The sequence below is a fragment of the Filicampus tigris genome, chromosome 12, assembly GCF_054856515.1.
Source record: "Filicampus tigris isolate MCC_2025a chromosome 12, RoL_Ftig_1.0, whole genome shotgun sequence".
In the NCBI taxonomy this organism is placed as follows: domain Eukaryota; kingdom Metazoa; phylum Chordata; class Actinopteri; order Syngnathiformes; family Syngnathidae; genus Filicampus; species Filicampus tigris.
The window spans coordinates 21,252,326-21,280,097 of record NC_141228.1 but is presented as its reverse complement, the minus strand read 5'-3'; the positions used below and the strand labels follow the sequence as shown (position 1 = coordinate 21,280,097).

General features: G+C 42.3%; 1 protein-coding gene across 2 annotated transcripts in view; it reads left to right on the top strand.

The window, feature by feature from the left end:
- Positions 1-27,772, top strand: part of tgfbr3 (transforming growth factor, beta receptor III) — a 256,137-nt gene that overhangs the window by 219,842 nt on the left and 8,523 nt on the right. For both annotated transcript variants that reach the window (XM_086047795.1, XM_086047796.1), the window contains 12 exons: positions 3,914-4,104; positions 13,953-14,090; positions 19,137-19,323; positions 20,806-20,968; positions 21,227-21,374; positions 21,882-22,071; positions 22,672-22,964; positions 23,040-23,195; positions 23,857-24,000; positions 24,939-25,127; positions 26,954-27,220; positions 27,428-27,554. In XM_086047795.1, the coding sequence (XP_085903921.1) occupies positions 3,914-4,104; positions 13,953-14,090; positions 19,137-19,323; positions 20,806-20,968; positions 21,227-21,374; positions 21,882-22,071; positions 22,672-22,964; positions 23,040-23,195; positions 23,857-24,000; positions 24,939-25,127; positions 26,954-27,220; positions 27,428-27,554 (2,193 nt within the window). The remainder of the gene's footprint in view (positions 1-3,913; positions 4,105-13,952; positions 14,091-19,136; positions 19,324-20,805; positions 20,969-21,226; positions 21,375-21,881; positions 22,072-22,671; positions 22,965-23,039; positions 23,196-23,856; positions 24,001-24,938; positions 25,128-26,953; positions 27,221-27,427; positions 27,555-27,772) is intronic.

The window sequence follows — 27,772 nt, the reverse complement described above, 5'->3', positions numbered from 1 at the left end:
TGGCCTTATGATGGATTTGCCTGTTTGGACCTGTGATTTTGGGCCTTAATGGTTACTAGTAGTAGACTTAAGCATTCTTTTCATTCAGGAAAAAAAAATTGTGCCCCAAAGTTTAGGCATATACTGGTACCATACTGATATGAAACTACTAATGGTTTACTTGACCACAGGTTACAGGCCCGAGTCGTATTGCTTTGACTGTCTTTTCTATTGGGTATGTTACCACTTGAGTTGTTTGATAACACTTTTTTTTTCAGACCGATACAAGTACGAGTATTCACAAAGCTTCTCCTACTCTGCTACATTATTATAATACTGCAACTGTTCTACTACTTTTGTTCTGCTAACTATGCTGCTGCTCTGTTCCTATGACAGTGTTGCCACTCTGCTGCTCTCACTTTGCTGCCACTATGTTACTATTTCTATAATGCCAATATTCTAGCACTACACTACTTTGTTATACTGAAGCAACACAATCGGGGCACTGAGTTCAAGGCAAGTTTTTGCATGCACAGAGGGAGTGGGAGTGGGGCCTTTTGTGCGCGTGTGTTTGTGTGCGCGTGCCTGTGTGTTTGTTTATCTTGGGAAATGGCTTTGTGGGAATATCTGACTCGTCCCAAACTGGCACACACCAGCTGACATCACTTCCTGTTTCCAAATCTTGGCTGGGCGCCACCCTGTAGGAAGTAGCAGAGTGTTTGGAGTCCCTCGCGAGTCCTCGCGCTTGTCACTTTGCTCATATTTTGTAACATAGTCACAAAAGTGTCATGAGTACAGCCAAAAAATACGACCTTTATCCAACTCGCCACTTTACTGCTATTACAAATCTAGCAATATGCTATGATGAACTATTCCACTCTTTTGAGTTATTGTTAAGCGACATTGGGTACATTAAAAGGCACTCGTATACAAGTCAAGGCTTTTTTAAAATTTTTTATTTTCTATATCATTATGCTGATAGCGCAGTCCTATAGCAGGCCTTATCAACCCACCGCTGGCTATTGAAGTGCGCTATGTGCCCTAATTAGGATCTCAGGCAGCCACTTCCTATGATCATGGCCATACAAACACATGGTCCTGAATGTACAACAACAAAAGGATATCATTACCATATTTTGCTAGACATACTAATCCTCATAATACTGCTTTTGGAGCCCGTGTGTGTGCACGCCTGTGTGTGTGTATGTGCTGCAAATCCCTCCAAGTAGGCAGAACCACACAAATAAACAGTCAAGGCACCACAGAAGAAGACAGAAGGCCTCAGCCCTTGCTAACGTGATGCTTTCGGTTTTGTCAGTGATGCCGCGAAAGGCGCAAATGTTTGACGTGGACTTTCAATAAAGTTTAGCTTGTAACGCTAAACTTCACATATGAGGAAGCTTTGTTTTCTCTCTTTAAGAATCAAATGCAGTGCTCAACTCAGAACTTGAAAAATAAAGGCAGTTTATTTGCCATATTATTTAAAATATTACTTCAGGTACGATCATAAGTACTGTACAACTAATATGCTGCTACTATTGTTATGCTAATGCGACCACTATGCTAATATTACTATGCTACTGCTATGCTGTAACCACTATGTTATTATTACTATGTTAACACTATTTTACCAGCATGCTGCCACTATTTTGATGCTATGTTCATGCTGGCCATTTTTAAAGAACAAAATGGCTTACTCAGCAGGCCATGACAACAAACATGAAAAGCTATAAATGGAACATAATAATTTTATTTATTGATTTATTTAATTCAAGTAAGAAATAATAAAGCGCCATTGAGTGAATGTCTGTCTGCTTCCTCCAAACCTTTTACTTTCAGAGCCCATAAGTGTCAATTTGTCACCTTGACCTTTAATTACCTCCCCCAAGGAGGCTCGGTCTGAATGATTGCGTGGGTTCTTGGGTTTGTTTGTTTGTCTGAAACTTCCTGTCTTTGGTGTTTGTTACGTATCAACCTGGTTTTTTTTTTCATGTGGACTTTAATGTCATTCCCACTGTGTTTTTTTTATTTATTTATTTTTTTAAATAAAATGCCCAAAGATTTTATTTATGCCGCAGTTACATTTAAGTGATTTATGGCCCTTTTTTAAATTTACATTTAAACACTGTTAGGTGCTATCCTAATGCCAAAAACTTTGGAATGTGCTAAGTTAGCATTAGCATAGCAGTTGACTTGAGACTTACTTCCATATTTTGACACAAATATACTTCACCACCAATGAAGTCATATCTGGGCCTTCACAAAGGGGAATTTTTGCTGATCTAACAAAGGACGGCGTAATAATGGACCAATAATAGTGGATGGCCCGGAAAGAGAAAACAATATCGTTGTGTTCGCAACAAAAAAAGGGAGGATAAGGAGGGGTTAAAAAAAAGCCAGGGAGTGGACTAAAGCACACGCTGGCTCACGCTGGGAGACTTGAACATTGGAAGCTAGCTTCAAATCATTTCCAAATGTTGCAACCTCTGCGGGTTTTTGCAAAGGCCTCGGCGGACGTGAAGCTGCTGGCTCAAACACAAAATATTGCCCTTCTACCCCCCACAAAAAAATCTACCATGTCCCCCACCCGACCGCAGACCTCGAAGGGAAACAGTTGTTTGTTGCCATGTCATGTCATGTCATCTTCCAAACCGCTTATCCTATACAGGGTCGCGGGGAATTGCTGGAGCCTATCCCAGCCGTCAATGGGCGAAGGCAGACTACACCCCGAACTGGTCGCCAGCCAGTCGCAGGGCACACATAGACACTGACACTGAGCGGGAATCGATCCCACGCTGCCCGCACACAACTCAGGCGTGTGTACCACTACACTATCAGTGGACCAGTTGTTTGTTGCCTCCCTCAAAAACCTCAGCGCTGCATTTTTGTGCTTCCCAACGCCCGCCTCGATGTCTTGTGTGCGTCTAAGTGGGTCACGTAAAGACGATGAGGCACCTTTGCGGCGGACGAGGAGGAAGCGTCAAGTCATGCAAGAGTCAACTTGAGTTACTGCACCTTCCCGGCTCTCACGCTGCACTCAACACGTAAATCATCGCGTTGCTTATTTGGTTAGTGTCTTGTAGGAGTGCATATGTGTAATCATTTTGAAGTTGCACAGTTTCTTGTTTTGCTTGTTTTTCTTTCTTCTTGTATTGTTTTCTTAACATATATTGCATTAAAAGGTTTTGAGTAAGTTCACTTTGTTTTGTGTTTTTTAACAGTCTGTGTATTTTTCCTTTTGTTGTTGTTGAGCTGTGTATGTTCTGTGTTGGGCTGACTCGATTGGCTAAAATAGCCTTACTGTTGGGCCTTTTTCTTTTTCATTTTCTGATTTTTTTTTTTTTTGGGTTCCTTTTCTTCTTTGTTTCTGTTTTTTTCTTCTACCTTGTTAATTTTCCTTTTATTTTCCCCTTTTGCTTTATTTTTTATTTTTTATTACTTCATTTTACTATTTTATCTTTTTCTTGTTTGTTTTAGTTTATGCAACCTTAGTACACATACATATATTTCATTGTTTTTGACTTGTTCTGATCCGCATCATTCACATCACATGTTGAGTTCAGTTCATCACATTTTTATGACTTTCTTTTTTTGTGGCGTGAACTCATTTTGTGGTGGTTGTCAGGTCTCCAAGGTAACAGGTGGTACTCAAAGCTCAGGTGCGATGATGAGGAGAGAGTGACGTCTGGCTCACCCCAAGGGAAAAAATGACCAAATAAAGAACTAAAGCAGTTGGAGTGCGTGATTGGCAATGTGTGTGTTTATTGCACATTAAACTGCCTGTAAACGGTCAGACTGGTAGACGCTACATTGTTTGGAGGAGAAAATATGTCTGCCTTATTTTTTTTTTTTTTCACTTGACCACACTATTTGCTTCATTTACGTCACTGCCTGCTGTAAACTTAATTTTTATTTTTTTTAACCTCCATTGCAGGCCCGTTGTTTCGCAGCCCGTGCGAGTTGCTGCCGGCGGACTTGAGCCACCCCGTTCAGGCCATGAGCAAGAGCTTCACAGCCCTGTCGGGCTGCGCCAGCCGGGGCACCAGCGGCCTCCCCCAGGAAGTCCACGTGGTCAACCTGAGAGGCGCCGCACCCGCCCTGAGACCCGGCAGCGGCCCCGCAGAGGTCAGCAGATTAAATAACGTTTGTGATGTGTGTTGTGTTGTCCCTTTTTCGCGATTGTGTTCACTTTAAAAACAAATATTTTGGTCACTCTTGTAAGTCGGTCGCCTTACAGTATTGTTCGGTTGTCAGCCACATTTTTGATCACATTCAATGCTAGCATGCTATCGTCAAATAATTCTCCAATTTTCTACATACACGTTCGGAACAAAGGTTCAGGTTGCTGTTTTGCTTGAGCTTAGCATACCTACTATTAGCATGTTAGCATCTTATCATGGTTGAAATGTTTGAAATGGTACTTGACTACATGGCAAGATGTAGTTTGCTATTTGGCTAGATGATAGCGCACCAATTGTTAGCATGTTAGCATATGATCAATCTGGTTGAAGTTGGCAGTTCGCGGGGAAAGCTAACAGCTGTTCATAGCTTTGCTTTTTGTTAGTAGACTATACCAAGTGTTAGCATGGCAGCATTTGCTCAACTTTCCTTTGACATTCTACCTGACTAGAGTCATGATCAAGGATCCTTAGTAATTTGCCAGTCAACAGTTAGCTCGTAAACGACCAGCAGTGGAAGCTAACATAGCATTTCATGTTTTTGCTTCTCGTCGTATACCAAATGTTAACATTTGATCAATTTGTTTGAAATTTCTACCCGACAGTCAAGCACGAGTGAAGATCCTTTCTGTTCTCAGGATGCTGTCTAGCTTGTCACCTACTGTTTTTCTTTGTGTTTCAACAAAACGCTATCAAAAGACTAGCAGGGGGTTGAGTTAGTGGCTTGTGCGGGGTCATCAATACAAACCATCCTGTCTACCAGTGTTGTGTTGTTAGATTGATGACTTGATGGGCTGACACTGTGATTATCATGTGAAACATGATCCACGACTGCAAACATAAAACTGGCGTGTGAAGGTAACAAAGAAGGTAATGGACTCAAGCAGGAATCTTACAATGTTTGCTGGAAGTCTCCTTAGTTCTGCATTTCGAGAGGTGTTGAATTTTGGCTGAATCAAGAATGGTAATTGGTCTCTTCCCCCCTAGTTTCTTTTGGCATGCCTTAAGCGATGCAGCGAAACTTGACAGAACTGTAAAATCGCCAGCAAATTATAGTCGGCTGACCCTCGCACATATTCACTGCAACCTCAGCACCGTTGCTCCCTTCAGAGAGAAGTTTAAAGCAGATGGAACTGTTCAAAACTTCCAAAAGCAACATTCTGGGAGACCTCGAAGATCCACCGGCCACACAAGAGAATAATAATTGGTGAAAATGCTCCTCCCATCCCCAAAGAAATCCATACAACAAGATAGGAATCCCAAAAACGAGCATCTGGCTGCATGAAGATGCGAGCCCATTGGAAAAGTTACTTTACGAAATTAATCCACGCTATCAATGCAGTGATTCTCAAATAGTGCCCAAGTAGTACAGTCCAGCTGTATTTATTAACTCATCTTTGCAAACAATTTTAATCATTATGCCACCAACATTTTAATTAACTCATTATTTATAGGGATCAGGCCCTGCCACAAATAGTGAAAAGCTGCGAATAATTGACACCACCACAAAAAGGATTTGTAATTGCACATCAATGCCACAAGGTGGCGGCAAACCACTTAAAACTGAGAGGATCATAAAGCATCAACACCATGCATCCAGCTTGTGCACAATCAGGAACCCATGGTACACAAACATCTGTATTTGTTGAGTAGTTAAATTACGGAACACAAACAAGCCAACTTAATGCGGCTTATCAGTCGTATTACCTTACATACTAGCCTAAATACCACGCTAGCTAGGTAAATTGACGTGGCATCGTCCACATAGACATAGGCGAGGTCTTCAGCGAATAATGGAAGTTGGGTTCTCAAAACTGAACTGAACTCAACCACGAATATGCACGGTTTCATTGTAAGAGTAAATTTAGTAGCGCTGGGGGAAAAAAGGTTGGCTAGCTCTGTGTTTCTGCAAAGACATTTGTTGCTGCAGACACACTGTTTCAACGGCTAATATGCATGGAGATGGAGATGCTTACGGCTTTGGGGTTGCTCTTTACTGAAAAAGAATAACAAATAAAGTTATATATAATTACAGAGAAGTGGAGCCAGAAATGCGATTCCTTGAATCGAAAGAGGAATCGCTGCAATAATCAATTCTAAAAAGATTTGTTAGTGACATCCACAAAATTAAATTGAGAGCTTGCTTGCTACCAAGCTCTTAACTTAATTTCTTTATTTGCACCTGAAATCAAAACAAAAAATACATGGGTAATGGGCAGCCAAGAGTAAGGACAGTACATTTTTTGGGCAGGGACACGCTGTAGTTGAGTGTGTGGCTGGCTTTATCTTCCAGTCAGCAGTCGTCTTCGCTCTGTGATTGTACGTCTGAGGAAGTGGTGTCTGGCGACGGCTTCGAGATGTCCACGAGGTGCCTGCGGCCGAGGCCTGGCCTGTTTGACGAAAAAAAACTTGTCCGGGCCTCCGCAACACAAAAAACCGCAGTGCGCGCGACAGAATGCAGATGGGAATTTGCAAACACACGCCACACATGCAAACCTCAGCTGCGACGTGTGCGGCCTCTCAGCAAAGACGTGACGGCCGTCAATAGTTTTCCGCCACGGCCGTCAACTTTACGTCGAAAAACGCGCAGCTGGAATGGACCCAAACGCACGTGACTGGCAGCTGGCTTGGCGCCGCTCATTAGGTGAGAGGCGACACCCCAGCTGCTGGATTTACTGCTCCGCTCCCCGTGGCCCAAGAACAACACCGGCCTCACGCTGGAAATGTGCTCAGCGTTCAACGCGAGCTGACGTGAGCTAACTGCGCTCTGACCCGCTCACAACCTCCACAAAAGACATGACGTAGCAATGCACGGCCGGCCGTTTGCATTTTATCCAATCCCATCAGTGTTTTGATTTAGAATCTAACTTCAAAAATCCTTTCTGTGCTCTGTCTTGCCACATGATGGAGTACAAAATATTAGCACTCGTTAACATTTTATCCACTGTTATTAGCCATTTGAATGAGTGCCATATGATTGTCTTGTGCCTTGTACTCAAGATGATGTCTTGCTACATGTTAGTACAACAAGTCTGCTCCCATTTGGAGGTCAAATATAAAATACCTTTTCTTTTTTTTTTTTTTTACATGTCAACTTTGTTCTTTGGTCAACACTATTGACGAGCCAGTCATTATTAATTCTATGCCAGAGGCTGCGGGCCGGTAGAAATTTGAACATGGGCCACATTTGGCCCTCGGGACGGTCTTTGAACTTGTCTAGTTTGAAATAACTTTCTTTAATCTCCAGGAATTCTTGCACTGCACTGGCAGAACCCAGGGTGTTTTTTCACCTTTGCTAAAGTTTTAAATCCATCCGCGTTCAGTCGTACCAGCTATGGCTAAGATAATCTGGGATCCTTTGTCTCTCCGGCGCATCGTCTAAATTTTTAAAAATCCCTTCGTGCTAGCACGGTGTCAGAGGCCATCAGCGAGTTACAACAAAGGCATTGATGCACTGCCTACATGGACTTTATTGACCGATTGCATAACAGTTGAATTTAACGCGCATTAACCGGCTAGCTGTGCATCAGACACGGTGCCATTCAAACATTCCTGTGAATCTAGCACATGCAAAAATATGCTATTCTCACTTGAATCCGGAAATTCTGATTTGGCATTCGTTTTCAACCGCCAATTCGCAACTCAATTTAAGTCACCACCTCATCGTACTTAACACGGTCGTGGGCACGCTATGTTGACAAATATTTTTTGCATTCCAGAAATCACATCTGAAAAATCAATTGACCCCATTCAGGACTAAAAACATTCCTTTCTGTTATTTTTACACATCGTGTCCTGGTGCGTGGTTGACCAGACAGTTGTGCAATGCGACCACTAAAGGCTCTTTTTGTTTGCAGACTTTTTGTCGACTATTTTTGATCCTTTTATAGACTGCAGAAGTGGCCGGCTGAAATAAAATCTCTTCTATTTTCTCTGCCCGTTGAATGTTTTTCACATTTGTCTGCGATCAAAGTAACAGAAGCTGGTTTTGGCCAGGTCTGAGGAGAGAGCACGCCAGATTGGGAAGGACCACGAAAGCCACCGACCGGTCGCCTCTGGGGTGAAGTCGGACGTTGTCCGTTTCCACCAATTGCCTTTGAACTCAAAAGCTTGTAAAACATACCAAATTTCACAAAATTGGAGGCAAAATAGGCCTTTGGAAGCAATGCGGTGGTGTCTGCATACTTTTGTCTACTCTAGATGACCAGATGAGCAGCTTTTTGTGAACAAAAGGACTTGAATTTGGATCTTGGTGAATGGTGTGAACATCTATGTTCGGTTTGCAAAGCTTTTATTTTGGAAGGTTTCTACTTCTAGTTTTTGTTCTGTTTAGTTAGCTTGATACAACTCACAGCCGATGGTGTTGAGAAGGTTTTTGTGACCAAAAAGGTCGTCAATTTGTGTTTTCTCTGATGATTGTAAACCTCAGTGTTGCTTCGGTTAGGCTAACTTTAGCACTGTTACCCATTATATTGTGGTAGGTTGGTACTAGCTTCCTTTTTACCTTTTTGTTGTTGTGGCATGATAAGACTTTTGGATGTCACTATTTCGCAGCTTTTTGTGAACAACCCTTTGATATTTGATTTGACTTTTGGTGATTGGTGTGAGTATCCGTGATGTTTTTAAGCCATCTTTAGCACGAGTGCTAAGAGCACTTTTATTTTGTTAGGATGCTATTTCCTTTCTGATCCATTGTCATTGGCTTGGCAGGACTCCCAGCCAGTATCTTTTTGCAAACAAAAGTAATTTGATGTGGCTATTTTGTAATTGTTGTGAGCGTCAGCCTTGGTTCCATTGCTGTTTTGATTTTGTTGGTTGCTACGACCTGTTTGTGTTTCATAGTTGTGGCTTTTTGTAACTTTTTGTGAGCAAAAGATTTTGATTGGAATCTGTATTTGTATTTTAAAGCCATTGAAAGGTGTTTGTGGCCACAGCATGTACCATTTGACACGTTCTCTTGCCGCTGTTTGTTTGCATTTGCAGCTGAGCGTGCTGATTAGCATCAGGCAGCAGGTTAGCATCAAGAATGTGGGCGGAGTCGCGATAACACCCCTCTTGCACCCCCAGCCACCCAGAAAGAACCAAGATCCAGACAGACAAGATTGGTAGTCGGCTGCAGCAGACAAGTTTGTGTGTGTGTGGGTGTTTTTTGTTTGTTTTTTTGCAGTAGACCAAATATACTTGAACCCTTTCCGATATGCGTACCTGTTTGTAAGTGAACATCCATCTAAGTGCAGGAAAAACACAAGATGGCGCCAAAACACACTGCTCCTTCTAAGACGCCATTTTTGTGGGGAAGTAGCTCGCATCACCCACTCACTGATAACCGGACAGCTAGTTTTTACAGAATGTAAGTACTGTACGTAGGTTGGATGTGTCCCTTCAAATGTGTGTGAGCATCTAGGCGAGAGTTGTGGCCTACAGCAGCTCCGTTGCGAGTGTCCTCATTTTGTGTTTGTGTGTATGCTTGTTAGTTTCGTTCAAAAGTTGTTGATTTTTAACACTCCCCTAAACGGCCCCAAATAAATAAATAAATAAATAAATAAAACCGCAAATTGGTGGATCCACGGGTGCCAAACCGTGACTGATATTTTGGGGTCATTTGTGCAACGCTAACATCCTTCTGCATTTACCCCCGCCCCCACAATTAATCTTTAAGATATTTTATTTTGAAGGTTAATCTGTAAAATCTTTGAAATGATAATGAAGTGTTTTAGGATATATTTTCGCTTTAAACTTTTAACAGAGGCAATTCAATACATTTTTAGGGTGGCATCTACTCTTTATTGATCAAAAGCTGCTTGACATTTCTCATGTCCTCTTATTTTTTCCGCCTCCCTTCGTTTGTCCTCTAGTGACTAAAGTATGTTAGGATCTCCCCCCGCCCCCCACCCCCACTCAATCATCAGGCACTCAATTAGAGTTGTCGATGGTGGGGAACTCCCTTTTCCCACAGGCCGTTTACAGTCTGCAGCATGTGCGCCGCCACCACAAGAATAAGTCGTGAAATTCCTGTTTTTATAAACAAAACAATGTTAACAAACAACTGCAATTGGAGTCAGAAGGATTGCACTTCCAGTTTTTGTTCCCATTCCAGTTGGCCTCTCATTGACCAAGTGTTTGTAAGCAAAGAATTTTCATTTGGATCTTGAGTGACTGATGTGGTGCGATTGAGTCCACACTACCCTTGTTTACACCTGGGAGGAGGATGCAGCCATAGGCGCCATTATTTTTTTACCATTTTGGTAGATTGCTTCTTCTTTATTATTAACGTACAATAATATAATATACATGCAGAATTACAGTATACTTTGGACTTTTATTTGCGTTTGAGTGCATCTGTTTTTGATGCATGCCAATTAAGATATCGACTTGTACTTTAGCTCCTCATGCTAGCTGGCTGTTAACTGTTTAGCTGGCATATGCTTGTCACTTGTAAACCAAAGCATTTCATGTGTGTTTGTTTTTGGTTGTTGTTTTTTTTTTTTTTTTTTTGCCTGAGTAGGAAAAAGTTGAAGACGTTTAAGCAACAGTAGGCAAAATTAATACTTTTATTTTGACCAATTGCTACTTCCTTTGTCATATCTTCTTGTGCTATCTGGCTGCTAACGGATTAATTTTTCAAAACAAAAGGTAGAGTGTTTTTTTTGTTTTTTTTATGCAGTGTGATCGTTAATTATTTTGTTAGGTTGTGTCTTCCTTTACCTTGATAGTACTTTCAGCCAGTATGTGGAGCTTGTAAACAAAGGGTAGAGTGCTTCATGTATGTAATGGTATTTTGAAAAGTTCTGGGTTAATGATTAAACGAAACGATGCTAAGCGGCATGATTTTGATAGGTTGAAACTGTTTGCATCGATAGGTCTCTTGGCCAATGTTTAGCAGTTTTTTGTAAAAAAAAATTTTTTTTTAAATGATTTGGGTCTTGTGTGGATGCTGTGGTACATTTGTGCTCATCTTTTTCTGATGTTCAACAAGAAGCATAGAGTGACTATGTAGATTAGCTTGACGTTAGCTGTGTGCGACTCCGATAACGCAGGATTCGTGAAAGGCGCTACTGCAGCTCGAGTCATTTTGCAAGTTCTCAGTGCGAAAGGGGTGTGTATTGTGTTTACAACATGCCAGAGCCACTGGCGGGGTACAGAGTGAGTTGATTATCCGTCTCACAGCTGTCGTCCCCCCCCGTGAGGAATTTCAATTTGCGTAACGCGATCGGTCTAGACGCGACCCCTCGTACAACCCTCAAAGTCCCCCGCTCATTTACGCCAATGTAACCAATCAGGCGGTTGGAGTCTCTGTGGGCGGGACCTTGGAAGTCCTAATAGTGGTGATGGCAGATGCTCCCCAGCTGTTGGCCATGTTTAGTTTTAGTTCAACTTTTTGTGAACAAAGGATTTTGATTTGGCGGGACTGGAGTGGTTGGTGCATTTGAGGTTATACAATGTTGAGTAATGCAACTGCCGAATCTGTTTGTGATATTTGCATGCTACGTCAGCTTCTTGGGCTAGTTCGTTGGTTAGCTGTCGCCAAAAGAGTCATAGTCCTCGGATCACAAACATTTGTTGATTTTATCCCGATGTTTGAAAAGTGAAGACGTAAACACAAGAACTAGCTAGTTCTTTATGCTGCTACTTCCTGTTTGTGTTTTCATTGTCGTGACTGGACTCAATTTTATGCGAACAAAGGACTTTTTTAATTTCAATCGTCAGTGACTGGCTGCCAAATGCTTGTCACTTGGAAACAAACATTTTAAACTTGGTTGGGGTTGGTTAGGCCACATTAAGCACTGTTACTCATTTTATTTTGCTAGGTTGTTATATTTTGTTCGCACTGATAGGAATCTCAGATAGATAGTGTTCAATAGGGCTGAAAATTGATCAGAGGGAACTGCAACTTTTTCATCCTGCCAGCAAAAGTGTGCAGAGTCATTTTCACCTATTAAACTACCTTTGAAAAGTAGTCGGAAGGCTCTTGCCACAGGGCATTCACTTAGCGGTTAGCTGCTAGCCGCTAATGCTGACAGCAGGCGCCATATAGCAATATAAAATTACCCCAACTTTAGTTGTGAATACGAGTCAAAACTGTCGCCACGCTACCACGCGCTTCCGGGAACAACTTTAACATAAAAGTGTGCCAAGGCATTGCTGTCCTTGTATTCATTGGTAAACTCTCCCGACGTTGTTTTTTTGCCCCATACGGTTTATGTGTTTGTCAGCTGTAAACAAAAGGTAGAGTGTTTTTTCTTTTTTTTTTTTTTGTGCGTGTTAGCTGCCATTAGTGTTTGATGCGATCAAGTGGGCCTCCTCCTGGCAATCTGCGGTCATTTGGAGCTCCACTTGCGACACACAATGGGCCTCTCAGCTTTTTTTGTAGATGTCATTCAGGTGATTCACATCTTTGCTTTTTCTGTCTGTGCCTCCAAAACTTTTCATCTGCTCTCTCTTGCTTGCCGATGCTATCTGACGCTTGTTGTTTGCTTTTGTTGTTGCTCTCTAAGGACCAATGAGAGGGTTTTTCCACCGTCGGCAGCGGGCGGGCAAGGGGGAGGGAAGGAGGGAGGCTTCAAAATATGTACACACACACACAAAAGCATCAACTTTCTTATCTTGTTTGTTTGGAGCCTGTCTCGGTTTTCTTTAAAGATAGTTGTGATGTTTATTTTCCCTCAATGGAACTTTTACTGACTATTTTGGGGGGCTTTTTGTGCTGGTAATTAGACTTTAATTGCCTCGTTTTCTGTGGTCACAGGATTCGATAAAGTGTATGTCAGAAACCTAAACAAAGCAAAGGTCGAAAACGAATCCAAAATAAGGTGAATAGAAATAATGCAGCCCTGTCACAATTAATTGTACGGCTGGCAATATTTAACTCATACAGGATCAGACTTTTTCAGACCCTCTGTGAAATGACCTAAATATGTCATTGGGATAGAGGGAGTTAAAGACCCTGCAAGGGAATTCAGAGATTTGTTTGCAAATAAATACAAAATGCATAATTGCTGAAAACATGTGAAAAGACTGAGAACTGAATGCTTTCTGTCTGTGATTCACTGAAATGTGATTCACAGGCCACGTCTTGAGCGAGCCAAACAAAGAGCTTCGTTTTATTTCGGAGGGGAATGATGCGCATCCTTCGCGCTCGACTTATCTGATTTATGCATACTAATTGGATTTATTTGATTGGCGTGGGAACACCAAAGAGGAAGCAGAGGTTCAAAGCTGAGAAGTGTTTGCTCAGATTACAACTTTTAATGCCAGACATGTTGACCGCCTGGTTAGCGGGTCTGTCCCACAGTGGACAGCTTCTGTTGTAGTAGTGTAGAAGTAGTGGCAGTACAAGTAGTAGTAGATATAGAAATAGATGTAGAAGCTGAATAAGTACAAAGTACAGTAGTAGAAGTAGTGCTGGTAGAAATAATAGTAGTAGTTGAAGTAGTAGTAGTAGTTGTACAGTAAGAAGTAGTAGTATTAGTAGTAGTAGTAATAGTAATACAAGCAGTAGAATTAATAGAAGTAGTTGAGTAGACATTAGTATGAGTAGACATGAAATCCTGGCCACCACATGGAGAAGTTACGTAAAGGCACTTGTGATGGCCTTTTGTTTTTCTCATCTCACAAGCTGACTGTGAAAAATGCCTTGGAGTATCAAAAAATAAAAAACAAAACATGAAAGCCGCAGTGGAGCGAACACGTTGGCAAACCAACAGCACAAACAAAAGCAAATCTCACTTCATCAGCACAAATTTAAGAACAAGCCTGATGAGGGAATTTTGTGTGTGTGTGTGTTGCACACTGCAGGTGGAGCTGTACCTGAAGCCCATCCAGTCTCTGCTGCGCCACCAGAAGCCGCTGGTCCTGGTCCTCAACTCGCCGGAGGCGCTGGTGTGGAAGGTGAAGAGCGAGAGCCTCGCCCCGGGCGTCAGGCGCAGCTTTCACGTGAGTTTAGTTTGCCCGAAGATGGCAACTCATCCTCTCCCATGTCCCTCCCAACATCAAGATGCCGTTGCCTTAAAGCATTAGCCACACACTAAATTGACATTTACGTCCACTAAATTTTTTGTGCTAGCAAAGGCACATCATAACCATAAATATAACCCACTGAAGGATTTTTTTTAATTTTTTTTTAAGAAAAATGTCTTGGAAAGTATCACAAGTTTCCAAGTGAATTAAAAAATATTTTATTGTATCACAAATGAATATTTATATTTTTTTGATGCAGGCAAAATGCCCATTTTTGTAACCCATTTTTTTGTTTTAGTTTTAAAATGATTTCATAAATAACAAATACCTACAATTTTCCCCTAAAGTGCACATTTTATGTAATTATCATTCAAATAACATTTTTCATCATTTTAAACAGGATTTAAAAATCATGTTTTTGTTTGTTCAAGTTTAATTTACTTTGCAATGTTTTAATTGAAAAAAATAAAAGTTATATAATGGCCCAAATTTCCCAATTTGTAAATTATACATTTATACAACAGGGATCAATTGACTTTGTTTTTGTTTTATTTTATTTTACTTTTTAGGTAAGAAGTGCATAAAAAATATTCTAAACTTTGTGTCATCTATCTCAATCTTGTGGATTAAAAAAATAAATAAATCAACAACATAATTGGATATCGATTTGGGATTTGTTTTAAAAAAAAAAATGTTTTAAATAAAATCTATTTAAACACACAGTACTCCTAATTGTATCACACTGTCTGTTTTTTTTGTTTAAAAATTACATTAAAAATATTCCCCATAATTCTATCCCAACCAGTAATTTGTTTTAAAATAAAAAAATCTATACCCTTAATTGTGTACAATTAAGATATTTTACAATTCCCCAAATATTCACAAATGTGTAATATTCCACAGTTTTTTTTTCTGTTGTTCGAAAAATAAAAAATACAAATTTTGCATTTGCGTTGAAAGTTCATAAAGTGCATTCGAAACAGATGAAACTTGTCACTTATCCCGCTGCCGCACACACGAGTATCGGTGTATTCTTGTGGCGCGGCCAGCCATCCGGCTCTCATCAGGCGCCAACATCAAATCGGCCGCGACGACGGACGCAACGCAGCTGACGGTCGTCTTTGAGAGGCACAACTGGCCATCCTGCCGTTTTAACCGCCGTCTCCGTCTTGTTTTACTTCGCGTTACAGTTGCGATACTTGAGATGTTTATTTGAATTTTTCGAAAATGAACGGCGATGAGTCGCTAACGTCGGTGACTCAGACGTTGTTAAATGTTTGCCAGTGAAAAGAAAAACAACGGATCCCACATGCTTGGGGCACTTCTTGGCTTCTCGTGGCTGTGACACCTCCTTCAAGAATCCCACATAAGCGCAGCCCGCAGCACTTTTCATTATTTCACCGTTTAATGATGTCTGTGGGGGAATTGAGAGAAAAGCTCATTACGCATTTGTGCATTTTTTAACACCGTTTAAAAGTGCACGCCATTTGACAGCTTGCCATCACTCATGTGCTCAATGCTTTTCAACCTTCCTACAGCAAGTAAAATAGATTGCCAGTAAGTTAAATACAAATTTGGCCAACATAAAAGATCAAATGTAACTGCATTGTTATTTAAAGTTAAATACAACTTGTGCTGGATTTTTTTTTTTTTTTGAGCCACTGTAACCTTATGCTCACTTTTAATTCTTGGTGGAGGGATCCCACTTACCACTAGTGAAAATAATAATGTAATAACATTTAAAATGTTCCGTTTTTAATGGGTTTTTTTTGGTGCTGTCACGCAGTCTGACCGGACTGGAAATACCCCGGTTGATCGAGAAAATTCAGGCATTTTCCCGAAATTCCCGATGGCCACCGTGCCCCTGCCCGTGATTAGCGGGGGTCCGCTGTAGCATTACGCATGTTACAACCCCAAAACTCATCAAATCATCGATTAATCAACTTCAACGCAACGTTCGTCAAGTTTTAGCCAGCTCCCCAAAAAAAGTAACGCAACTGAATCCTATTTTAAGAAGAAAAAATCTCGAAGAAAATACAAATTGGCGAATCTGTGAATAGCGAAGCGCAAATAGGCGTGTTTCACTCACACACAATGTTAATAACATAGCATATTCCCACACTTTATGAGTACTGAGCCCCTTGGGGTGTCACCAAGGAGTTTCGACGGTGAGCGTATGGAGCAAAACGGTCAGGAACGGAGACAATTTTTGGGCCGGGACTTTGTCCTGGACGTCCACGAGTTGCCGTTCGGCGGACGCTCATTCGGTCGCCTTTGGAAACACTTCACAGGCGGACGCTGTTGCCGTTGGCCGACTCGCTCTGTTTTTTTTCACTTCCTGAAAAACAGGCCCGAGTGGGGCTTTTGTTGTAAAACATGTCCTCTCCGGCACTGGCCGTCAATCAGCGAGCGCTGACACGAGGCCATCGATTGTTTCCCTCCAGGGACGCGCCGGCCTTGTTGACTTTTGCGGCCGAGTCTTGTTGCGTTTAAGCGGGAGGAGGTGGAGATATTTTATGAGTCTTGATGGAATAAACTCTTGTCTTTTTTTTTTTTTTTTTTTCACTGCTGGCTCGCTCTGCCTATTGTTTGTCAGCCAAGACGTTTGGTTTGGTTGGGCTGTTGGATTTGCCGTCGCTGCAATGATGGAAACAGTGCAACACAGACGTGTTCAGGTTTTTATTGGAGACAGCATTCGTTAATACTGGAACACATGGCTTTGTTTTCTGTCTGCAGTAGGATTCAATTAGTGTGTTGGCGTTAATCGGCCATTGCGTAATGTCCCACTTTTAGTTGTCAACCATTCTTTTTTTTGGAGGGGGGGGGCCATTTATGTGGAGTAATTGAATGAATCTTTGTTACTTTCAAAGACAATTTCAAAAGAGTTTATCCAAAAATCTTAAGTTGCCTTTGATGTTTACGAATATGTATGTTTGGTTCTTCACAAATGTCGTCCAAAACACATACAATACAATACAATACAATTTTATTTGCGTAGCGCATTTCATAAAACATTGATTGACATTTTTGACCATTCTCCGACATGCTACCGACTAAACTGTTCACTAAACTATTCCGTCTTCATTTTGAATCGTAATAAATATGTGCCTCTGGTTTATCAAAGATTTGAGTTGTCTTTGATGTTTACAAAACACTTTAAATTGGCAAAAATACATGTAGGTACATTAAAGGCTTGAAATTTGTCTTTGATGTTTACCAAATATTTAAGTTTCTCTTTGAAGTATTTTTAAATCATCAACGACAATGACTTCGGTTCAAAGATTCAAAGCCGTAACTCTGCGTGAGGCAGGAGCGCTAACCCATTTCCACCACGCTGTAGCCCATTTATGAATCTTACTCAAGTGGAACTAGCTGTAGGTTTGCCGCCACGCTTCCCAGCATTCCGGGTCCCATTGGTCCGTCGGCTGGCCGTGCAGTGGGCGAGAGCGGGAGAATGAGGAAATGTGTTAAAGTGCTTCCTTGGCTTCGCTGTGTCAAATTCCTGAGGGTGCAAAGCCTGCAGCTCATTTGGCGTTCAGGCTAACCCCTCGCCCCCTCCCCCTCACTTTAATCCCAACTAATTACAGCCTTATTGCCACAAATAAAGTGATAAACTCTGAATGGCTTAGCGCAGACACCCCAGACGCACATTTAGAATTTCCATTGCACTTGATGTGTTTTTATCATGACAAGACGACAGTGTTTGTTGGACCAAACGTACGTATTTTGTAAAGGTCAAGGACGTTTGTTGGTTGCTAAGTTGCGTGTTTTTGTAGGCATCAAAGGCAATTCAACATTCTCCCGTCATTCAGCCAAATATATCATCGTGGTTGAAGCTATGCTGGCTATTTTTGAAAACATAAAAATGAATTAAATAGTCTTGTACGGATGTAATGCGTATTTTTTGTAAACACGGGAGACAATTTCAAGAGTTTGATGCGCTTAACGTATGTGGGTTTTGTTAAAATCAAAGACAATTTGGAGTCGTCAGTGAATGTAACGTACATTTTTTGTCCTCAAATACAAGCTCCGTCTTTAATGGAACGTATTTACTTATTACTTAATGTACATATTTACAACCATCGAAGACAAGTGTTTTTGATAAACCTATTTTGTAAGAAGTCAAGAATTTCACGTGTTTTGGTAAATATCCGTGACAATTTCTTTTTTTTAGTGTGTGTAGTCTTTCGTTTTAAGTTTTTTTGTCTTTCTTTTTAACATTTCTTTGCTTTTTTCAAGTTTTTGTCTTTTCAAGCCTCCAAAGTCTTGCATACAGTATTTGTTAAAACACCAAAGACAATGTGTGTATTTTTTAAACATCAGTCAGTCAAAGAGTTGGGTGAGTCTATTAAACACCAAAGACAACTTCAGCAGAGGAACATATTTTTCTAAACACCAAAGGCATTCTATGATAGCGTAATTCTTTGACGAACCCCAGTGTGCATGTTTTGTAAACATCAGTCCAACAACATTTGATGAATCTAATGTACGGGTCTCGGAAACATCAAAGACCATCCGAGAGTTTTGACCAAACCTAATATCCAAATCCATGCAGTCGTGTAAATCTCAAAGACAATCGATGTATTTTGTAAACATCAAAGACAATTTCAAGCCCTAGTCGAGTGTAAGAAACCTCAACGAGAGACTGCCAATGAAGACGTCTCATTCCCGTTGTGTTTGTGTCTCGGAATGTGACGCTGGCTCGCTGCGAGATGAAAAGGATGCAGCAGGCCGCTTGGAGAGTGATGTTTGAACAAATGAACGATGTTTATCTCAGTGAAATGAAGCGCGGCCGGGCCCAGCTCCAATAAGCAACAGACTGAACGTTCCTATCATGTTTGTCTGAGACCACTACTTGCTTTTTTGACTCATTGCGTTTTTTTGGGGGTTTTTTTGTTTTGTTTTTTACGTTGAACCCGAAAAGTCTTCACAGTGCTTTATTTTTAAGCTTCTCTTGTGTTCATATTGACTGTGTGAAATACGTATTACCTGTAACTCGCCGTGTTTTCCTTCTTCCTTTAGGTACCCGAGGGCTCGGAGGTTCGCTTCCAGCCGGGCAACTTCTCGCTCTCCTGTCAAGTCCAAAAGGAGCGCTTGCTTCCCCACGGCAACGAGCACCTCCTCAGCTGGGCCCAGAAGATGTACGGGGCCGTCACCTCCTTCTCCGAGCTCAGGATGACTCAAGATATCTACATCAAAGTCGGAGAAGGTGAAATTCCCAACATTCCGCAACACATGCCTGCAGGCCTCCTGAAGCTCTTTTTTTAAGGCCATGGCAAGCTGTGTTGTAAATGTGAAGTTTGGTAGGCATGTCTATCATGAGTAGACCCACAAAAAAAAGTTGCAAAAAGCCACGGCTGCAAGGTCAAAGGAGGTCAGCCATTTTGGTTTGAAGTGGTCATTTCTAAGGGTCCTTCAAAGACGATCTGGGACTTTATAAAAAGTAATAATAATTCAGCCCACAAAGCCAGTTTCACTTAGCAACATAAAATTTGGTATGTCTGTCCTGAGAAGACACACAAAAAAAGTCTCAAGAAGCCACAGGTCAAAGGAGGCTCAGCCATTTTGGTTTGAAGAACAAACTTTTCCAAGAGCTTTTTTTGTTTTAATTCAGCCCACAGAGCCAGTTTCACTTGGCAACATGAAATTCGGTACGTCTGTCCTGAGAAGACCCACGAAAAAGTCTCAAGAAGCCACAGGTCAAAGGAGGCTCAGCCATTTTGGTTTGAAGAACAAACTTAGAAGAACTTTTTTTGTTTTAATTCAGCCCCCGAAGCCAGTTTCACTTGGCAGCATGAAATTTGGTAGGAATATCTATCTTGAGATGACTCTCAAAAAAGTCTGTGGAAGCCATGCCTGAAATGACGCAGGAGTCCTATTTTGGTTTGAAGTGCAGGGGGTCCTTCAAAAATGAACATGTCCTATGGATTTTTTTTAAATTCACCCCCCAAAGCCTCTTTCACTTAGCAGCATAAGATTTTGTTGGCATGTCTATCATGAGAACACCCACAAAAAAGTCTCAGAAGCCAAGCTGAAAAAAACACTGATCATTTACCATTTTGGTTTGAAGCAGTGATTATAGGATCATTTAAAAGAAGGACTCGTCCTGCACGTTTTGTAGAACTGTTACAAAATTTGAACCATTTAACAGATTAGCAATGCCACATTGTAAATAATGAACGTTTACGTCTTTGCGCTTGGAGGGATCGTCACCGTAAAGTTAGGGTGTTTTCCTTCGATATGGACACCTTTGACTCAATTTAGTCATACGGCGCAACATAAAATTCACACAAGGTTCATTTTGCCAAATAAGGAAGCGTCCGTCTCCACTGCGTCATGAAGGAGTGAAACCCCTTGACCCTCTCTTCAGCTGCTCTTTGATGCTGAAAACACAACAATAGGTTTGTTGTCTTTAGCGCTTCACGTCAAACCAAAAAGCTTGGGCAGTCCAGCTCAGATGACAACCTGGAGAAAAAGTAAGATACGAGTAAATATGGACCAGATGCTAACCTTGCTCCTTTTGACCTGAAAAAAAAAACGCCCCCCCCCCCCAACACACACACACACACACAGTTGCGTACACACAGCAAACATAATGACAGACAGCTACACCAACACAATGAGACACACACAGACACACATCCACGCTGACTGAGTGTTGACATAGACTAAGCAGCATCTCTTTTCTCAGATCCTCTCTTCTCCGACACGTGCAAGATCGACAACAAGTTCCTGTCCCTGAACTACCTTGGCGGCTACGTGAAGCCTCAGGCCTCCAAAGGTTGCGTCCTCTCCGCAGCCCACCACGACCAGGAGGTCCACGTCGTCGAGCTACAGGCGCCCAACTCCAGCAGGTCAGCACATCGAGCACGTCTACTGTACATGCTGGATGCAGACACGTGAAATAGGATTATTTCAGAAGTGGGCATTCATCAATTATTAATTAGTTGGTTGCGCTTCACAGTAATTGTCATATAAATACGGTACGTTAGGGTTGTATAGAACATCAAACATGATACTTTACAGATGTCTAGACATTAAAAAACGATGTGAATTGCGACATTAGATTTCTACATTGCATTTTTTTGATAGAGCGCCCTGTGGTTCTCTAGTGCTTTCCAGGTGGAGGTGATTGTGGAACTCCGTCCGCTGGAGGACGACGCGCCGCTCCACCGTGACGTGGTCCTGTTGCTCAAATGTGTGAAGTCGGTCAACTGGGTCATCAAGTCCCGCAATGTGGTGGGCAAGCTCACTGTTGTGGTAAGAAGCCCACCCTTAAATGAGTGCCCAAATGCAGTTGTACCTCAACCCCAGTGGGACCCTCAACGGTCGACGATACACTTTTGGCCGCTCATGGCATGAAACAGGCAAACATACAAAACAAGGAGCTGCTGTAGTCCACGACTCGCGCTCACGTACTCACGTGCTGACTAACAGACCAACCAGGCTCCAGCTTATGACGTCACTCACCATGGCACACATCCAACGCTTGAATATGACAGACTTTATAAAACCCGTTTATTTCTTTGCGTTCTCTTTTAGGGTCTGGAACGAATTAATGGCACCGCAATCCATTTAACTCATTCACTGCCAGACATTTCTCAGACCCTCTTATACCCTAACGTTTGAAAAAAATATATAAACAAGTTCCTGGGATTGAATGGCTGGACTGTGAAAAGACAAATAAATACGTCAGTGGCAGTGAATGAGTTAAATGGGGAAAAAAACAGAAATTGAAAAAAAAAAACATGATTTTTCCCCTCGCAGGCTTCTGACAGCATCAGCACAAGTTCAGGTACAGAGAGGCTGATGCAAGTGTCGAAATCCCCCAAGCAGCGTTTACCGTCCGGGCCGCAGGCGCTGATCCAGTGGGCCGAGGAGCATCACTACGGCCCGGTCACCACCTACACCAACACGCCCGTGGCCAACCACTTCAATGTGTGGCTCAAACAGCAAGGTAACAATTTGGATCTTAGCCTTGTAGTATTAAAAATGTCTTCCAGTGAAAATTATTTTATTTTATTTTTTTCCCCGGATCATTGCCTCTTAGAAAGGATGGAAATATGGTGCGTGTAGAACATTACTGTAAATATGCTGCATTTGGGTTGTATTGCATTTTAAATACATACATTGAAGTTGTATAGAATGTTACATATTCTACAAAGTATATTAGAGTCGATTGTATATACATTAGATATGTAAATATGATACATTAGAATTGTATTGAACATGACATTGGGCGCATTAGAGTTCTATAGCACATTCAACATTAGTTGTATAGAATATTGAATACGGCGCGTTGTTATATACAACATTAAATATGTTACTTTGTAGTTGTATAGAATATTAAACACTACATACGAGTTGGATAGAATGTTCAACTTTTAAATATGGTTCTCGTTACTTTTTTTTTTACTTTGCGTTTATTTGAGCAGGGCGAACGGTCAAACACACAAATCCAAATTTACAATTACAATGCAGCAGGTGGCTGGAATTGACGAATGGCACGTCAGTTCATTTCGATGACGTGACGGAACAAATTCAACTCGTGTTGCAGACGTGTTGGGCCACGCGGAGGACATGCTACCCCCGGAGCTGTCCATCCTGCTCGACTCGGGGCCACCCCGCGGTGGACGCGTCGGGGACTCCCCGCGCCGCCCCGGCCTGCCCTTCCCGTTCCTTCCACCCGTGTCGGAAGGCCTGCCCCACCTGCCGCCGCCCCCCTTGCTGGACGAGCGTCCCTGGGAGAAGACGGAGCCCGAGGAGCACCGGGCCGTCCTCAGCGTGGGGCTCGCCGTGCAGTGCCACGACGCCAAGATGGTGGTCAGCATCAGCAAGGAGAGCCTGCAAGTGAGTCGGCAACGTCACCGGACTTTTTATTAGGTACACGTCCCCAAAGCAAACTGTCATTGTTGCTGCAACCAGGCCAATGGCTTTGCGCACGCCAACCTGACGCTTCAAGACCCACAATGCGAAGCGGTAGTCAACGCCACCCACTACACGCTGGAGACGCCACCTAACGGGTGCCAGACCACTATTTACCCCCTGCCGGGAACCTCCGACGCCCTCCACATCAACACTGTGAGTTCGCCACCCTGCAATTATGTTTTTTTTTTTTTTTTTAACTACATTTATGAGTAGGAAGTCGGCTGACTTCTGGTCGAAGTAAAAGTAATCATTTTATTTGAAAATGTGCACTTTTGGAATGATTTTTGTTTTCAAGAAACTCGTCTCGGGAAGTTGGGACGCGACATGAACTCTGGTGTGTTTTGCGAGGTTCGACCTCTGTTATCTGCGTTGTGGTGGAAAGCATCCAAGATATTTGCTCATTCTGCTCGCCATCCGTCCGCCTGTCCGTCTGCCCGGCCGCTGCAATTTTAACAACCCGGGCTCATGTCCAAGCGCCGCTTTTGTGTGGTGCGGGAATGACCTTTGAACTCTGCTCAAAAAGAGATGAATTGTCACTGAGTGGATCCCACATGACCCCCTTTGGGGGTGTTCAGTGCAACAGGAAACTGGTGAATTGCTCAATATGTGTCGTGTGCGATTCTAATTTATCACCGGTTTATTTGTGTTACATTTTCTGACGGACCCGACCTCAGATAAGCAATAGAGAACGGATCGATGGATTATTATTTTTTTTTTGGACCGATTGAAAGCTACATAAACAAAATAACTAGTATCCAAACATGGAGGAGGCTAATACAGGATATTCATTTTTTTTTTGGCCTTTTCTTATCAGGTCCTGATAAGTCACAGCGAGTCCAAGGACGGGAGCGGCGGCCCCTTGGAGTACGAGGACCAAGAATCTGGAGAGGTCCTCTTCCCCAGAGAGGCCGCGGACGTGGAAAGGATGCCGCCCAGAGATCAGCTGTCAATCATGACGGTAACGGACTCTTAAACGACATCTGTTCTCTCGTTAATAAGGTCTTAGATTGCTGTTTGTTCTTATTCTTAAGCCATGTAAATGTCCTATATTGGAAAACAAAATTGAAGGCTCCTCGATGGAATTTTGGGAAATTCAGCCCTCGAAGACTGTTTGACTTAGCAACATGACATTTAGTAAGCATGTCTGTCATTAGTAGACCCCCCCCCCAAAAAAGACTAATGCCTGAAGAGACACAAGAATTTAGCCATTTTTGTTTGAAGTGGTCATTTTTGTCATTTTCAGGATGCTTCAAAGGCAAACTGGTCGTTTGGATTTTTTTTTTTTTCTTCAGCCCCTGAAGTCAGTTTTCACTGAGCAACATAAAATTTCATAAGCAAGTCTATGATGCATAGACCCACAAAAAAGTCTCAAGAAGCCATACCCGAAAACACAAAGTGACCATTTTCGGGTAATTTTTACCAGTTCAAGGGAAGGATTTTTTTTTTTTAATTCAGCCCATAAAGCCTTTTTCACTTAGCAACATGAAATTTGGACATGTCTATCATGAGTACAAACAGTAAAGTCTCATGGAGCCATGTCCTACAAGTCACAGCATGTCTGCCGTTTGGGTTGGAAGCGACCATTTTAGGATTCTTTTCAGGGACCCATCGAAGGCAAACTCCCTCTACAGATTTTTTCCACTTGCTAGCAAATTTGAACCACCTCTACTTGACCGACGGGTGAAGCTAAATAGCTACAAATCATCGCTTTCTAAATTGTTTGTGGACAGCACGAGGCAGCGACGTTTGTCTTGTGCGGCACACAAGAAATTAATGCACCCCCTACTGGCAGAATTGTAGTCATTCGCCAATTTTCCCATGTGGGGCTTCGAGAATGTTGCTGGATCAGCACAATCTGATCTGATGTTGATCTTGTCTTTTCATCTCTCCTCCCAGTTCAACTGCACGTACCGACAGGAAAGCAGGAAAACCCCGGACGCCACGCCCAAGAAGGTCCCGGGAACCGGCGCGGCTCGGCCCGTGAACATAACTTTCAGCATGGACCTGTACGATGCGCCGCCCACCAACCAGCCGTCCCGCCAGGCCTTCACCGTCGTCTCGCAGAACCAGCCGGTTTTCGTGGAGGTTTGTGCTCATCTCTTTTCTCGCCATTGGCAACTCGGGGTCTTAAAGGCTCACTTGTCCAATGTTCTGCTTGTAATTCACATATTTGTTGTAAGCATTAAGGGACCTAAAAATAAGTTATTGTATTCATTGTATATATTTTTTTAATTAATCGGCTGATTGATTAATCTGCAATCACAATTTTATTTTGCCAAATATCGGAATCGGCATCAGCCTCCAAAAATTCCATCCTACTTTTTGTTTTTAAAAGACTATTTTAGCAAAGTGCGGTGTAGAACGTACAAGAACAATATAACATTGGCTTACAAGTGTAATTTGTTCCACGACCAATCTCACAACTCAAAGCGTTCATATTTCAAATCAACATTTGCCCGCTGAAATAATTGGACATGCCATGAATCCATTCCAGCCCCACCCAAAAAATGTATAGCATGTTTTTGATAATTTTTTTGACCTAGTCCCCTTTTTATTTGCTTTTTTTTTTTTTCTTTTCTTTTTTTTTTTTTTTTTTTTTTAATTCCAAGGTAACCACGTGAACTTTATGGCAGCCAGATGATGTGAAGTCCATTTGATGATCATTTGAAGTGCCTGAAGCAAAGTACAGGTACCAGAAAAATCTTCTGAAATGCGGTAACTAAGTATTTGTACTTGGTTATTTCCCACCACTGCTCATTGGTTCACCTCCTCGTAGCTCGGCAAATATTTACTTGGAGAAGGTCAAGGGAGGTGGCACGCACTGGCCTTTGAAGCGATGATTCATGACGCTATCAGCGGGAGCCAACAAAAGAGCTCTGTGTGTTTGCTGCCAGCTTCTTCGCTGTCAGAAGTGGCACCGTGCTGAGAGCTGACCCCAGCGCGCAAGGTGCACTCGCAGGAAAAAGGGCCTCTTTTGTTTCTTGAGCTTTTTTACCTCCAACGTGACTCTCTGATGAGTTCACCGGGGACTTTGTTGACCTTCCAAAAAGTGCAAATAATTAGCTCTGCCCCTGTATACTTTTTTGGGACTTTTTTATTTGGCGGTATTTTAGATAATATACAGACAGTTAAATATTGTGCAAATGTATGTAATGTCGACACAATGTTGTTGAGGATTGACTCATTAGGAAACCAATTGTTATGCTGAAGAAGCATTTCCTTTATCTATTTTAGCGTGCTATTTCATCTTATTTTGTTGTTCTGCTTTATTTTCACAAACCTTGGGACTAACAGGTCTAATCTCGGACCTCGGGTGTTGTATTTCATGTCCTCTCGTGGAAAAGTGTGTTTGTGTGAGAAAATGTCTTGAATTACCGTTCAATAGGGATGTAACGATTCACTCAAGCGCCGATTGGATTCAATTTCTGATTGTCAGTTCCTGTTCTTCGATTTGATTCGATTTTTAAAAAAAATTGCTACCATGCTTGTTGTCTCTGTGCACTAGTGCGGTTCTGCAGCCATCCACAAACGCAATCCGCAATGTTTGGCGCAAAAGCATCATTTGATCTACCCATTCAAAATGTGCTATGCATCTGGAATGAAAAAACATTTCAAGACATCCTTTTCTAGATTAATTCAAGCAACTCTATTTTCGATGAATCGAATTGATTAATCGGCTGAATCGATTTTGAATCGATTTTCGATTCATCGTTACATCCCTACCGTTCAACCAACCGATTTTAAAGTTAAGGTCCAACCTTTTTGACCCTTTGGGACCTTGAAGTCCGAACTTGAAGCTCAATTTTTGACCTAGGAAAACCTCGCGCTACAAACCGCAGCTTTATCGTTTCTTGTTTGCCCCAGACAATAAGTGAATAGACAAAGGTTTGATGTTCCCTCTCGTCCTCCAGATCACATCGACGTCGGCCGACGAGGACGTGGGCTTCAACATCCTGTCGTGCTTCGTTTCACCCGACGCCAACCCCAACAAAGTGGAGTCGTCCTACGCGCTCATCGAGACGGTTTGTCCCACCGACGACTCGCTGCGCTTCCGTCAACACGCGCAGAAGGACAAGAAGGGCTTCAGCTTCACCTTCAAGTCCGACTTGAACGCGTCGCGGCTCTTCCTGCACTGCAAGATGGCGCCGTGCGCCGACGCCAATCCTCGCCTTGCACCGGTACGCCCCCTGTTGGCAAAATGTTGTAGATGTCGAGGCACTGTCCGGATTCGTAGTATTTTTAGCCACTTGGTGAGTTGACTCGAGACATGGACGGGTGGACGGATGGGCAGTCCCGTGTTGATCGGCAACTCTTTTTTTTTTTTTTTTTTTTTTTGAATCCGTTGTTGTGACGTTGTTTTTTGCGTTTTTGGTTTGTTTGGTCAGTGCGTGGATGCGAGCTGGGCGTGCGACTCTCTGCAAGTGGAAGACATCCTGAACATGATGATGAACGCCAGGACCAGCAGCAAAGCTCTGATGGTGCTGGACGGGGACCACCCGCCCCACATGACAGGTAGCAGTTCTCATCATTTCAAAAGATATCCCTGTGCACAATGTCTAAAGTTGCCAAACGCAACTGAAGCCCCTTTGAGACCCTTTAGCCGGTCAACTCTACTCTTGCTTTTGAGTACTTGCGTAAAGTAAAAGTACTTTTTGTACTTTACTTCATTTTGTCTTTTTCCTTCATTAGACTCGGCTCTGCGCTACTTTGCTTTACTCTACGTTTCCGTT